We start from the raw sequence: 14,661 nt of genomic DNA on the forward strand, positions 1-14,661 counted from the left end.
ACAGGGCTGTGTCACGAAGGCCAAGTGACTGGAGGGACTGGAGGAGGAGAGGGTGATCTACAGTGTCAAATGCGGCTGAGAGATCAAGCAGTATTAGTAGTGAGACATCAACTGCTGCTGAAAAAATCATTCCAAGCATCTCCCCCTCCAGTTCAGAGCTCTAGTCCTCAGTACGTTCTGCTCCTGGGCTGCTCTCTTTCCCATGGTCAAACAGGAACCTCCCCCTGGGTAAGTGAATCTCCCCCAGTACTTAGCCAGGTACAGAGCTCTGATTCTCTGTACTTCCTGCTCCTGGGCTGCTCTCTTTCCCATGGTCAGACAGGAACCTCCCCCTGGGTAAGTGAATCCAATCTCCCCCAGTACTTACCCAGGTACAGAGCTCTGATTCTCTGTACTTCCAGCTCCTGGGCTGTTCTCTTTCCCATGGTCAGACAGGAACCTCCCCCTGGGTAAGTGAATCCAATCTCCCCCAGTACTTACCCAGGTACAGAGCTCTGATTCTCTGTACTTCCTGCTCCTGGGCTGCTCTCTTTCCCATGGTCAGACAGGAACCTCCCCCTGGGTAAGTGAATCCAATCTCCCCCAGTACTTACCCAGGTACAGAGCTCTGATTCTCTGTACTTCCTGCTCCTGGGCTGTTCTCTTTCCCATGGTCAGACAGGAACCTCCCCCTGGGTAAGTGAATCCAATCTCCCCCAGTACTTACCCAGGTACAGAGCTCTGATTCTCTGTACTTCCTACTCATGGGCTGTTCTCTTTCCCATGGTCAGACAGGAACCTCCCCCTGGGTAAGTGAAACTCCCCCAGTACTTACCCAGGTACAGAGCTCTGATTTTCTGTACTTCCTGCTCCTGGGCTGTTCTCTTTCCCATGGTCAGACAGGAACCTCCCCCTGGGTAAGTGAATCCAATCTCCCCCAGTACTTACCCAGGTACAGAGCTCTGATTCGCTGTACTTCCTGCTCCTGGGCTGTTCTCTTTCCCATGGTCAGACAGGAACCTCCCCCTGGGTAAGTGAATCCAATCTCCCCCAGTACTTACCCAGGTACAGAGCTCTGATTCGCTGTACTTCCTGCTCCTGGGCTGTTCTCTTTCCCATGGTCAGACAGGAACCTCCCCCTGGGTACGTGAATCCAATCTCCCCCAGTAGTTACCCAGGTACAGAGCTCTGATTCTCTGTACTTCCTGCTCCTGGGCTGCTCTCTTTCCCATGGTCAGACAGGAACCTCCCCCTGGGTAAGTGAATCCAATCTCCCCCAGTACTTACCCAGGTACAGAGCTCTGATTCTCTGTACTTCCTGCTCCTGGGCTGTTCTCTTTCCCATGGTCAGACAGGAATCTCCCCCTGGGTAAGTGAATCCAATCTCCCCCAGTACTTACCCAGGTACAGAGCTCTGATTCTCTGTACTTCCTGCTCCTGGGCTGTTCTCTTTCCCATGGTCAGACAGGAACCTCCCCCTGGGTAAGTGAATCCAATCTCCCCCAGTACTTACCCAGGTACAGAGCTCTGATTCTCTGTACTTCCTGCTCCTGGGCTGTTCTCTTTCCCATGGTCAGACAGGAACCTCCCCCTGGGTAAGTGAATCCAATCTCCCCCAGTACTTACCCAGGTACAGAGCTCTGATTCTCTGTACTTCCTGCTCCTGGGCTGTTCTCTTTCCCATGGTCAGACAGGAACCTCCCCCTGGGTAAGTGAATCCAATCTCCCCCAGTACTTACCCAGGTACAGAGCTCTGATTCTCTGTACTTCCTGCTCCTGGGCTGTTCTCTTTCCCATGGTCAGACAGGATTTCCTGCAACAGCAACAGATGTGACACCTGCAAGTATATCCGAATTTATCTGAGTATTTCTAATATCCAACTCCGAATTCCGAAATGGACCTTATTTTTGAAGAAAAAAAATGAAAAAATAGGGTTGGGCAAACTTCAGAGCTTTCCCCAAAAACTCTGAATTGTTTGGAGTTTTCCATAGAAACTAAAAAATTTTCAGAATTTTCTGAGTTTTTTGCGCCAAACCCCAAAATAATCAGATAGGGACATCAGCGCAGACACTGGGACCTTCCCCATTGACTTATACAGGACCTCAACAGCTTTTAGATGCCGGGGTTTCGGATTCTGAGTTTTTAGACCATCGCACTTTATAAATCTCGAAAAAATTCATTGTTTTTTTTTTTTGCTTCGAAAACGACTAAGTATTCGAGGTTTGGATATTCGGAACTTGATAAATAACCCCCTATGGGGATTATTTAATAAATTCTGAATGCAAAAATCATGAAAAATATGTGATTTGTTTTTTTTATATAGAATCTGCGTTTTAAAAAATCACAAATTTTTCTGAAGGAAAAGTCAGAATTAGAGAATGGGGCATCTCAGAGCTGTCGAGGTTGGATATGAGTCAATGGGAGAAGTCCCGATGATTTTTTCATGTGCGCTGGGTTTCGTGCAATACCCTGAAGTTTTCGGGGCAAAATCTGAGTTTTCGGGTGAAAAATCCAAAAACAAATCGTGAAAACCTGATAGAATATCCAAAAAAATAGTGAAAATCTTGTTTTTTTCCAGCAAAGCAAATTTTTGGGAAAATATCATTTTGGCTGATGAAGGGGCCTTGCTGGCCCAAAAGCTTGCAATCTATTTCTATTGTTAGCCAATATAGGGATGACTTTTTGTATTTGTTCTGAAAGGGTCAGACAGGGGCCACAGTCTCACTTTATGTCGCTGCTGCACAGACTGGGCCACAGGAATAAGATATTAAGGAGCCAGTGGGAGGGATCAGTGTATGAGTGACACAGGACACATGGGAGGGGACATAGAGATCAGCAGCACGTGCCTCACTAATGGGAGGAGTCAGACAGACATCAGACAGCGACATCCCCACGGGACACGATTCTCTGCCGAACACTTGACCCTGGTCCAGCTTTTCCACACCCTGACAGTTCAGTATTGACCTTTAAATCCATTCCTAACGTCGATTGGCTAGCTGTCAGTTTAATCCCGCCTTTTAAACCGGAGCTGAGCGCTGACTGGCTCCCTGTCACTACAGTCCCGCCCTTTTCAGAGAATCTGGGCTCTCATTGGCCTTCCCTCAGCACAAGTTCGTCCCTGTAAACCCCAGGCGGCCGCTGATTGGCCCGGACGCTAAGCCCTGCCCTCGCTAAGGCCGGAGCAGGAAGCGTCCTGGGCGGAGAGGGATTCGGCTGCTGATCTGTTATGGGAGACGGAAGTGGGGTCTGACGGGAGCGGCCGGGGATGGGTCTCCCCTTTACTCAGCGCCGGGGTTTAAAGGGACAGGAGTGAGAGGAAGGGGCGATGAGAGCTGGGGCAATGGCCGCCGATAAGACTTTCAGCAGGAGCGGCCGGAGGGACGATGAGAACGGGGATCTGGACCGATCGCTGCAGCAAATGATCTCGGCCATCGTGGATGAGAGAAATCGCATGAATATCCGCCAGGAGATCAGCGGCCTGGGTGAGTATTACTGTTCAACTACAACTCCCAGCAGTAATTACAGAGAGAATGAACTCTCAGCCCATTGGATGACGTGGGACCCGCCCTCTTGTGCTGCACGACCAATAGGAAGCCGAGGCTGTGACACCCAGCCACTGACACGAGACCTGCCCATTACAACAGGGTCATGTCATGTCTCCTAGTCCTGCAAATCACCCAATAGTATTCTCATCACGTGACCTTTCCCCACATGGGGTAGGATTAGGATAGTGTCAGATTAGGGGAATAAAGGGGGCTCTGCAGGGACTGACATTGTGTCATTGGGGTTTGTGCTCCCCTTGTGTGTGTGGGTTCTCTCTCTGGGCACCCCACTTTTCTACAACCACCTAAACACTTACAGGCACGTTAATGGGCTCCTGATAAAATGAGTCCTTATGTGTGATAGGGACCTTAGATTGTAAACTCACTGGGACAGGGACTGATGAGAATGTGTTAGAGACCTTCGATTGTAAGCTCACTGGGACAGGGACTAATGGGAATGTGATAGGGACCTTAGATTGTAAACTCACTGGGACAGGGACTGATGAGAATGTGTTAGAGACCTTCGATTGTAAGCTCACTGGGACAGGGACTAATGGGAATGTGATAGGGACCTTAGATTGTAAGCTCACTGGGACAGGGACTGATGGGAATGTGTTAGAGACCTTCGATTGTAAGCTCACTGGGACAGGGACTAATGGGAATGTGATAGGGACCTTAGATTGTAAGCTCACTGGGGCAGAGACTGATGGGAATGTGATAGGGACCTTAGATTGTAAGCTCACTGGGACAGGGATTGATGGGAATATGATAGGGCCCTTAGACTGTAAGCTCACTGGGACAGGGACTGATGGGAATGTGATAGGGACCTTAGATTGTAAGCACACTAGGGCAGGGACTGATGGGAATGTGATAGGGACCTTAGATTGTAAGCTCACTGGGGCAGGGACTGATGGGAATGTGATAGGGCCCTTAGACTGTAAGCTCACTGGGACAGGGACTGATGGGAATGTGATAGGGACCTTAGATTGTAAGCTCACTGGGACAGGAACTGATGGGAATGTGATAGGGACCTTAGTTTGTAAGCTCACTGGGACAGGGACTGATGGGAATGTGATAGGGACCTTAGATTGTAAGCTCACTGGGCAGGGACTGATGGGAATGTGATAGGGACCTTAGATTGTAAGCTCACTGGGACAGGGACTGATGGGAATGTGATAGGGACCTTAGATTGTAAGCTCACTGGGCAGGGACTGATGGGAATGTGATAGGGACCTTAGATTGTAAGCTCACTGGGACAGGGACTGATGGGAATGTGATAGGGACCTTAGATTGTAAGCTCACTGGGCAGGGACTGATGGGAATGCAATAGGGATCTTAGCCAGTTTCTGTCCAACCGGGGGTGCAATTGTAAAGAAATCCTAGTGACAATAAATCGGGGGGTTTGTGTGGAAGTGATTAGTGGGTGCTGGACATGTTTAGCAGCTCGGGGCCAGTGATGTGCATATTGATCCCCCCTAGGACTAGTGTGTCGCTACTAATCCAGGCCTCCCTGTGAGTGTGAGTGCATGCGCTGGTCTCTAGAGCTGCCATGACACAGCAGAGCTTACAATCTAATCAGCTGTTTAAGGCCACTTTCACTGGTTTCAGGTTGGGCCCCAACGTTTTGGGAAGCTCTGGTCTAAAGTCCCGCAGTGGTGGCCGCCTAATGTGACTGTGGATCACCAACTCCTTTTAGCAGTGAGCTCATTCTGAATAATTAAAGGGCAACAAAACCCTTACATCAAAGGCTGTGTCCTGGAAAGCCTCTGCTCCCCAGCTGCCCCCCAATAATGGAAAGTGACATGTCTGTGTGTGCCGGTGACATCACGCCACCCACTGCCAATCATTAATTAACATCCATCCGGTGCCAGATCCTCATAATAAAAAAATTAATTTCATAATATATATATGTATTATACTGTATATACTCATGAACATCTTTATATTTGCCCAGATCCTTGTACATAGTCAGAACCCACTGCTCATTCTCAGGATGTGACTTCTGGGTCAAAACTTTAGGACCCATAGACTTGTGTCTATTGTGGACGCAGGGGGTGCAGGGAGTTGTCTGACATGGAAGGGTTAATATCAGTCACACAAATGGTTCTGTTTCCACTGGGAGGAGCAGAGCAAACAGTGGCGGATTTGTTTGCCCCTGGGGGGAGGAAGGAGGAGGCGCAATATAATGGGGTGGGTCGGAGCAACACGGGGTTATTTGAACTTGGCTCAACAGAATTGACTAAATCTATATTTAATGGGGTTGTTCACCTTTAAATTAACCGTTAGTATGACGTAGAGAGAGATATTCTGAGACAAGTTGCAATTGGTTTTAATTTTTTATTATTTGTGGTTTTTGACTTATTTAGCTTTTTATTCAGCAGCTCTCCAGTTTGCTAGGGTCCAAATCCCCCTAGCAACCATGCTATGATTAAGACACAGGAATTATGAATTGGCGAGGCCTGAATAGAAAGATGAGAGCTGTACAGAGCATTTGTTTTTAGATGGGGTCGGTGACCCCCATTTGAAAGCTGGAAAGTGTTAGAAGAAGAAGGTAAATAATTCAAAAACTATACAAAATAAATAATGAAGACCAATTGAGAAGTTGCTTAACTATGACTAGTCTATAACATACTAAACGTTAACTTAAAGGTGAACCACCCCTTTAAGCTCTGGGGACAGCGCTACTGGGAAGTGCAGGTGCCCAACAAATACACTCCCCTGTTCTCATAGGCCAGTGTGGAAGCCCCAGTGCTCCTGCCCAACTGCTCCTCTCTGCACTGTGCTGAAGAAGCAGAGCTTTTCTCCTGCTCTTGGTAGTTGCTCTGCGGTCGGGTCAGTGCCAGGAATTCCATTCCGTCTGGTACCAAACACAAAATCAATAGGAAGAGGCGGAGCTCATCCAAGCTGTGTCCCACCCTCCTACTGATACACTTCCACTAGGCTTTCCAGGGAATCTGGGATTAAAGGGAAACTCCACACAAAAAAAACAGTTTTTGCCTAATAAAAGAAAATGTCATTTCATTCAGATGGCAAAGGTCAGAACTGACAGTGAGCTTTGGCTGGCACTTGGCCACAATATATTGTTACTGAGCTGTTACAATGTGGGGAATGTGGTCAGTAGCGCTGTATATGTGGCACATAAACGTTACAATTGCAACTGCTCCCCCCCAACCGACTCAGGAGCCGGAGACACAGCATTCATTACTGAGTTGTTTGCAGCAGGACACAATAAGGTTTAGCATGGAAACAAATAAATAACTGTTTACTTAGTTACTGAGGGCACTTCCCCTTTAACAAGAATAACAGGAAACATTGATGGTATAAAGTTTAAGTTCAGCATAATTATCCTCATTATTCAGTGGAATGTGACTTGTTTATCCTAATGAGCCCCCTGTGATCTATGGGATAAACAACCTATACAGGGAACTCTGAGTATCACTCATGTATTATAAGGGATAATGTACCCCCTACTGTAAATGATAAGGATATTAGAAGTCACTGAGGGGTTGTTCTGTGACCATATAAAGGCACAAGGCTGCAGGCTGAGTTATACAGGGAACTCTGAGTATCACTCATGTATTATAAGGGATAATGTACCCCCTACTGTAAATGATAAGGATATTAGAAGTCACTGAGGGGTTGTTCTGTGACCATATAAAGACACAAGGCTGCAGGCTGAGTTATACAGGGAACTCTGAGTATCACTCATGTATTATAAGGGATAATGTACCCCCTACTGTAAATGATAAGGATATTAGAAGTCACTGAGGGGTTCTGTTGAGGTGCTGTATTGTGGGTAGCAGGGGGTGTTGGGATGTGCAACTGATCCAGATCAATGTGTATGTGGTGCATCTGGGTATCGGTGCAGGAGACAGAGAGCATTTCTGTCTGATTCCCATTTCCAGCAGCTGAGCCAGTCCCACACTGCTGGAAGCCTGGAGGGGGCGCTGTTCTATTGCAGCTCTATGTGAAACACTGACCGTAGGCAGAAAGAGGAGAGATGTGGAACTGCAAGTATTAATAACCCCTCTCTCTTTCTATAGGTTGCTTTAAAGATGACCGGATTGTGTTCTGGACCTGGATGTACTCCACGTATTTCATGGAGAAGTGGGCCCCGCGGCAGGACGACATGCTCTTCTATGTCCGGCGCAAGCCTGCGTACATGGGCCCCGATGGGAATGAGGGGAGAAAGGTGAGTCTGATCATGTGACTAATCTTCCCTTACACAGTATGGGGGTGTATAGCTGTGTATTAGGGTGCAGTTCACATGTGACCAGTAGATGGAGCACTTGTTTCTCAGGTGCGGATAGGGTGTCCTTTCTAATAATAACTCAAGTCATTGGCATTAAAGTCCTTCAAGCTCTGGCACAGAAAGGGTTACAAAATCACACTTATTCCTCACCCACCTCCCCAAAACCATGTGTTTAAATGTCTCAGTGCCATGTTACTCACTGTAACCACTTCCCCTTTAACTTCCCCAATCAGCAGCTCCGCAAGCAAACTGATTCCAGCAGGTGCAGCCCAAGCTCCTCCCACTACCCTGCCCCCTCTCAATTCAGCCACTCACATGAACCTATCAGTACTGCTCATATTGTTATTTAAATATACAGAGAAGGAATGTTCTGGGCACACAATAAGCTATACCCTCATACTGTACTGTCTAAGGGAATCAATATGGCACCTCCCTCCTCCCATATGTATAAATACAAATATACAGAGAAGGAATGTTCTGGGCACACAATAAGCTATACCTTCATACTGTACTGTCTAAGGGAATCAATATGGCACCTCCTCCTCCCATATGTATAAATACAAATATACAGAGAAGGAATGTTCTGGGCACACAATAAGCTATACCCTCATACTGTACTGTCTAAGGGAATCAATATGGCACCTCCTCCTCCCATATGTATAAATACAAATATACAGAGAAGGAATGTTCTGGGCACAGTATAAGCTATACCCTCATACTGTACTGTCTAAGGGAATCAATATGGCACCTCCTCCTCCCATATGTATAAATACAAATATACAGAGAAGGAATGTTCTGGTCACACAATAAGCTATACCCTCATACTGTACTGTCTAAGGGAATCAATATGGCACCTCCTCCCATATGTATAAATACAAATATACAGAGAAGGAATGTTCTGGGCACACAATAAGCTATACCCTCATACTGTACTGTCTAAGGGAATCAATATGGCACCTCCTCCCATATGTATAAATACAAATATACAGAGAAGGAATGTTCTGGGCACACAATAAGCTATACCCTCATACTGTACTGTCTAAGGGAATCAATATGGCACCTCCTCCCATATGTACAAATACAAATATACAGAGAAGGAATGTTCTGGGCACAGTATAAGCTATATCCTCATCCTGAGAGGGGAATGCTATGAGCCATAGTAAGTTTCATCATCCTACTGTGTTGTGTATAGGTAGTAGCACATGCATCTGTGGCCCCTAATATCATTTCCCATAATACATTTCTGGCTCAGCAGGTTGAGGTCGAGGTCTATCGAAAAGACTCGAAGAAGCTCCCTGGTCTCGGAGACCCCGATATCGACTGGGAAGAAAGCGTCTACTTGAACCTCATCCTACAGAAGGTTAGAAGCATGGGGGCATTTTGAAGACTCTGTTCTCTTTACTTAAAGGTTTGTTTCCCCTTGAACCCCCCAGACTAACGGTTTCTCCTCTGTCTCGGTTCAGTTGGATTACATGGTGACCTGTGCCGTATGCACTCGCTCTGATGCTGGGGATATTCACATTCATAAGAAGAAATCTCAGGTGAGTAAGGGGCTATAGGTGTGCTGATGTCAAACTCCTCCCCCTTGTATTGTCTCCTCCCCCATCCTGACCTGCTCCGCCTATGGGTGTGTCTGTGCTCTATAGGTAATAATGTGCTTGATGCTCTTCTAATGGATCAGTACTGACCTGTGCCCTAATCTGTCTGATCATGTTTATAGCAAGTATTCGCCTCGCCCAGCAAACACCCCATGGACAGCAAAGGGGAGGAGTCCAAGATCAGTTACCCCAACATCTTCTTCATGATCGACAACTTCGAAGAGGTTTGTAGCGCATTTAGAGTGTATAGATTGTTTGGCCAGAGCATTCCTTCTCTACTCTCCACCTGCAGATTAACCAGATCTCTCATTTGATTGGTTCCAGGTATTTAGTGACATGACGGTAGGAGAAGGCGAAATGGTCTGCGTTGAGCTTGTGGCCAGAGACAAAACCAACACGTTCCAAGGGGTCATCTTCCAGGGCTCCATCCGATACGAGGCTCTCAAGAAAGTGTATGACAACCGGGTAAGTATGCAGTCACCCTGCTATAGTTCCAGGGGTACCCAGGGTACAAATAAACACTCACCCCAAATCTCCCCCTAACTGGCCTTCAGACTGGGCCCCCTTAGCTCATAACAAGGTTACAGATATATAGAAACATTGGGGTGTCACCCTGCTATAGTTCCAGGGGTACCCAGGGTACAAATAAACACTCACCCCAAATCTCCCCCTAACTGGCCTTCAGACTGGGCCCCCTTAGCTCATAACAAGGTTACAGATATATAGAAACATTGGGGTGTCACCCTGCTATAGTTCCAGGGGTACCCAGGGCACAAATAAGCACTCACCCCAAATCTCCCCCTAACTGACCTTCAGACTGGGCCCCCTTAGCTCATAACAAGGTTACAGATATATAGAAACATTGGGGTGTCACCCTGCTATAAGTTCCAGGGGTACCCAGTATACAAATAATCACTCACCCCAAATCTCCCCCTAACTGACCTTCAGACTGGGCCCCCTTAGCTCATAACAAGGTTACAGATATATAGAAACATTGGGGTGTCACCCTGCTATAGTTCCAGGGGTACCCAGGGCACAAATAATCACTCACCCCAAATCTCCCCCTAACTGACCTTCAGACTGGGCCCCCTTAGCTCATAACAAGGTTACAGATATATAGAAACATTGGGGTGTCACCCTGCTATAGTTCCAGGGGTACCCAGTATACAAATAATCACTCACCCCAAATCTCCCCCTAACTGACCTTCAGACTGGGCCCCCTTAGCTCATAACAAGGTTACAGATATATAGAAACATTGGGGTGTCACCCTGCTATAGTTCCAGGGGTACCCAGGGTACAAATAATCACTCACCCCAAATCTCCTCCTAACTGACCTTCAGACTGGGCCCCCTTAGCTCATAACAAGGTTACAGATATATAGAAACATTGGGGTGTCACCCTGCTATAGTTCCAGGGGTACCCAGTATACAAATAATCACTCACCCCAAATCTCCCCCTAACTGACCTTCAGACTGGGCCCCCTTAGCTCATAACAAGGTTACAGATATATAGAAACATTGGGGTGTCACCCTGCTATAGTTCCAGGGGTACCCAGGGCACAAATAAGCACTCACCCCAAATCTCCCCCTAACTGGCCTTCAGACTGGGCCCCCTTAGCTCATAACAAGGTTACAGATATATAGAAACATTGGGGTGTCACCCTGCTATAGTTCCAGGGGTACCCAGGGTACAAATAATCACTCACCCCAAATCTCCTCCTAACTGACCTTCAGACTGGGCCCCCTTAGCTCATAACAAGGTTACAGATATATAGAAACATTGGGGTGTCACCCTGCTATAGTTCCAGGGGTACCCAGGGTACAAATAATCACTCACCCCAAATCTCCTCCTAACTGACCTTCAGACTGGGCCCCCTTAGCTCATAACAAGGTTACAGATATATAGAAACATTGGGGTGTCACCCTGCTATAGTTCCAGGGGTACCCAGGGTACAAATAAGCACTCACCCCAAATCTCCCCCTAACTGACCTTCAGACTGGGCCCCCTTAGCTCATAACAAGGTTACAGATATATAGAAACATTGGGGTGTCACCCTGCTATAGTTCCAGGGGTACCCAGGGCACTTGCCCTGATTAAGCCGATCCTCCATCTGCACCCACAGGTCAGTGTAGCAGCAAAAATGGCTCAGAAGATGTCGTTTGGCTTCTACAAGTACAATAACATGGAGTTTGTGCGTATGAAAGGGCCCCAAGGCAAGGGCCACGCAGAGATGGCAGTGAGCAGAGTATCTACAGGGGACACCTCTCCCTATGGCACAGAAGAGGACTCGAACCCTGGATCCCCAATGCACGAGCGGGTGCGTGTGACACATTGAGTGGCTGCTATATATATATATATTGAGTTTGTGAACAAAAGCTTACAGAGCAGAGATAAGAGGGAGGATGGTTGGGGGAAGAATTAAAACGTTTATTCTAATAAAATGTTTATTGCTCTGTATCAGGTGACCTCATTCAGCACTCCTCCCACTCCCGAGCGCAACAACCGCCCCTCTTTCTTCTCGCCGTCTCTAAAGAGAAAAGTCCCCCGGAACCGAAACGCTGAGATGAAGAAATCTCATTCGGCAAACGACAGCGAGGAATTTTTCAGAGACAGCGACGATGACGGAGGTAGGAGGAATAAAAAAAAAAAGGAAACCCAGAGCATTCTGGGATATCTCCTTATCTTAGGAGTGTTGGTCAGTGACTTCTAATATCCTTATCATTTACAGTAGGGGGTACATTATCCCTTATAAAACATGAGTCATACTCAGAGTTCCCTGTATAACTCAGCCTGCAGCCTTGTGTCTTTATATGGTCACAGAACAACCCCTCAGTGACTTCTAATATCCTTATCATTTACAGTACATTATCCCTTATAATACATGAGCGATACTCAGAGTTCCCTGTATAACTCAGCCTGCAGCCTTGTGCCTTTATATGGTCACAGAACAACCCCTCAGTGACTTCTAATATCCTTATCATTTACAGTACATTATCCCTTATAATACATGAGTGATACTCAGAGTTCCCTGTATAACTCGGCCTGCAGCCTTGTGTCTTTATATGGTCACAGAACAACCCCTCAGTGACTTCTAATATCCTTATCATTTACAGTAGGGGTACATTATCCCTTATAATACATGAGTGATACTCAGAGTTCCCTGTATAACTCAGCCTGCAGCCTTGTGTCTTTATATGGTCACAGAACAACCCCTCAGTGACTTCTAATATCCTTATCATTTACAGTAGGGGGTACATTATCCCTTATAATACACGAGTGATACTCAGAGTTCCCTGTATAACTCAGCCTGCAGCCTTGTGCCTTTATATGGTCACAGAACAACCCCTCAGTGACTTCTAATATCCTTATCATTTACAGTAGGGGGTACATTATCCCTTATAATACATTAGCGATACTCAGAGTTCCCTGTATAACTCAGCCTGCAGCCTTGTGCCTTTATATGGTCACAGAACAACCCCTCAGTGACTTCTAATATCCTTATCATTTACAGTAGGGGGTACATTATCCCTTATAATACATGAGTGATACTCAGAGTTCCCTGTATAACTCAGCCTGCAGCCTTGTGTCTTTATATGGTCACAGAACAACCCCTTAGTGACTTCTAATATCCTTATCATTTACAGTAGGGGGTACATTATCCCTTATAATACATGAGTGATACTCATGATATCCTTATTTACAGATCTACATAATGTAACCAACCTGAGGTCGCGCTCATTATCGGGGACGGGTCGCTCGCTGGTGGGGTCGTGGCTGAAGCTGAACAGGACGGAGGAGAACGCTCTACTCTATGCACATCTAACCTACGTCACTTTGCCACTGCTGCGCATATTGTCAGGTAAAGCTCCAGAAAACCCCAATGGGTGCTACCCACATTTGGGTGCTATATTGAATACAGGGGGTCTAGCGTTCTGTTGTACTTTCTGCATGTTCTTCCGTGTTGCTCTAAGGTTTTATTGAACAGGTGGATCACCAGCCACAGAATGGGTGGGGCTATCTGAAAAGTGGGCAGGGCTAGGTGGCAATGCTTGGGTGCAGTGGGACAAGGCATCTATATAACAAAGTGCCACTGATTTTCTCTTTCTTTAGATATTCTGGACGTGCGACAGAAGCCCATTCTGATGTCATAGTGAAGGGACCACCGTTTGGGGAGGTGCCAAAGTGCCTAATCGACCTCCTGTGATTTTTGTTTTGGCTCCACTGAGTGTCAGCGAACAAGAAACCTACAAAAACAAAATGACTTAACCCCTTTTCATTCTGCAGAGACCTGCAATGAGTGTTTCAGCCCGCTGCAGCAGCAAAGAGGTTAACAGGAAAAAACAAAAACTACCAGCCAATCAGAAGTGCCTCTTTTTACCCTTCCTGCGGGCCTATGAAATATTTACATCTAACGGCGTCTCTGGGGGAAAAAAAAAAAAAAAGAGCGTGTTGGGGGGGGACTTTGTAACTTTAAAAAGGGGGATCTGTTTAACAAGGAAACGAGAATTTGCTTTAGGAACAATTTGTGATACTTTGTTACAAACAGTAATCGAACAAAGGGCCACCTCCATAATGTGTGTTACAGAAAAGGCAACTAATAGTGTGCCACAACTCCCAGCAGCCTTTGCTGGGGTGGAGGCTGGGAGTTCCATTGCACATACACTTGTGAAATTGAAAGACCATTTCCGCTTTTGACATAAACCAGAATTTCATCGCTTTTGGGGGAGGGGAAGAAATAACAATCCGGCTGCAGCGCTCACCTGTTTGTAGCTCTGCTTCCTGGTTCTGTGCTTAGCACCGCCCACTATGGGCTGGCCAGTGACTTTTTTTTTTCTTCATTTCCTGCCAATGAAACATTTCCCATTGGCTCTTATCCTGTAGCACAGCAAGCACTCCATCTATTGGTCAGCAAGTAACATTGCAGCCGCGGCTAACAAACAAAATGGCAGCTTCCCTACCAACAGAGCAAGAAAAGGAAGAATGTTTAAGAGTAACAACTGCACTACACACATTTTTATAGTTTATATCCTTGTTTCAATGGTTTTTATATAGTATTACCTTGATTTTCAGACAGATGTCACTGCCCCTTTAACCTTTCTTACCATTGAGTTAGTTGGATGATGCTTGGAACGTAATTGGGTGCAGCATAAACAGTTGCAAAACGGATGTAGGTTCAGTGCAGCTTAAGAATGTTTTTGTATCTGTTGAGGGGGGGGTATTTAGGGAAATTGGGGGGAGGGTGTAACTTCATCGTCATCACTGGTCTGTTTGCAATCCTGATTTGTTGTA

The 14,661-nt window shown here is 46.5% G+C and overlaps 1 protein-coding gene across 2 annotated transcripts in view; it reads left to right on the forward strand.

The window, feature by feature from the left end:
- Positions 1–3,125: 3,125 nt before the first annotated feature.
- Positions 3,126–14,661, forward strand: part of kiaa0930.S (KIAA0930 S homeolog) — a 13,063-nt gene continuing 1,527 nt past the window's right edge. Inside the window, exons 1-10 of one of the 2 annotated variants that reach the window (XM_041587499.1) lie at positions 3,126–3,461; positions 7,565–7,713; positions 9,029–9,133; positions 9,237–9,314; positions 9,494–9,595; positions 9,696–9,836; positions 11,495–11,689; positions 11,834–11,999; positions 13,076–13,231; positions 13,483–14,661. The exon at positions 13,483–14,661 is cut by the window's right edge and continues 1,527 nt beyond it. In XM_041587499.1, coding sequence (XP_041443433.1) covers positions 3,305–3,461; positions 7,565–7,713; positions 9,029–9,133; positions 9,237–9,314; positions 9,494–9,595; positions 9,696–9,836; positions 11,495–11,689; positions 11,834–11,999; positions 13,076–13,231; positions 13,483–13,523 — 1,290 coding nt within the window. In that variant the 5' untranslated portion in view covers positions 3,126–3,304 and the 3' untranslated portion in view covers positions 13,524–14,661. 2 annotated transcript variants of the gene reach the window in all.

This window comes from Xenopus laevis, chromosome 3S (genome assembly GCF_017654675.1).
Source record: "Xenopus laevis strain J_2021 chromosome 3S, Xenopus_laevis_v10.1, whole genome shotgun sequence".
Lineage (NCBI taxonomy): Eukaryota > Metazoa > Chordata > Amphibia > Anura > Pipidae > Xenopus > Xenopus laevis.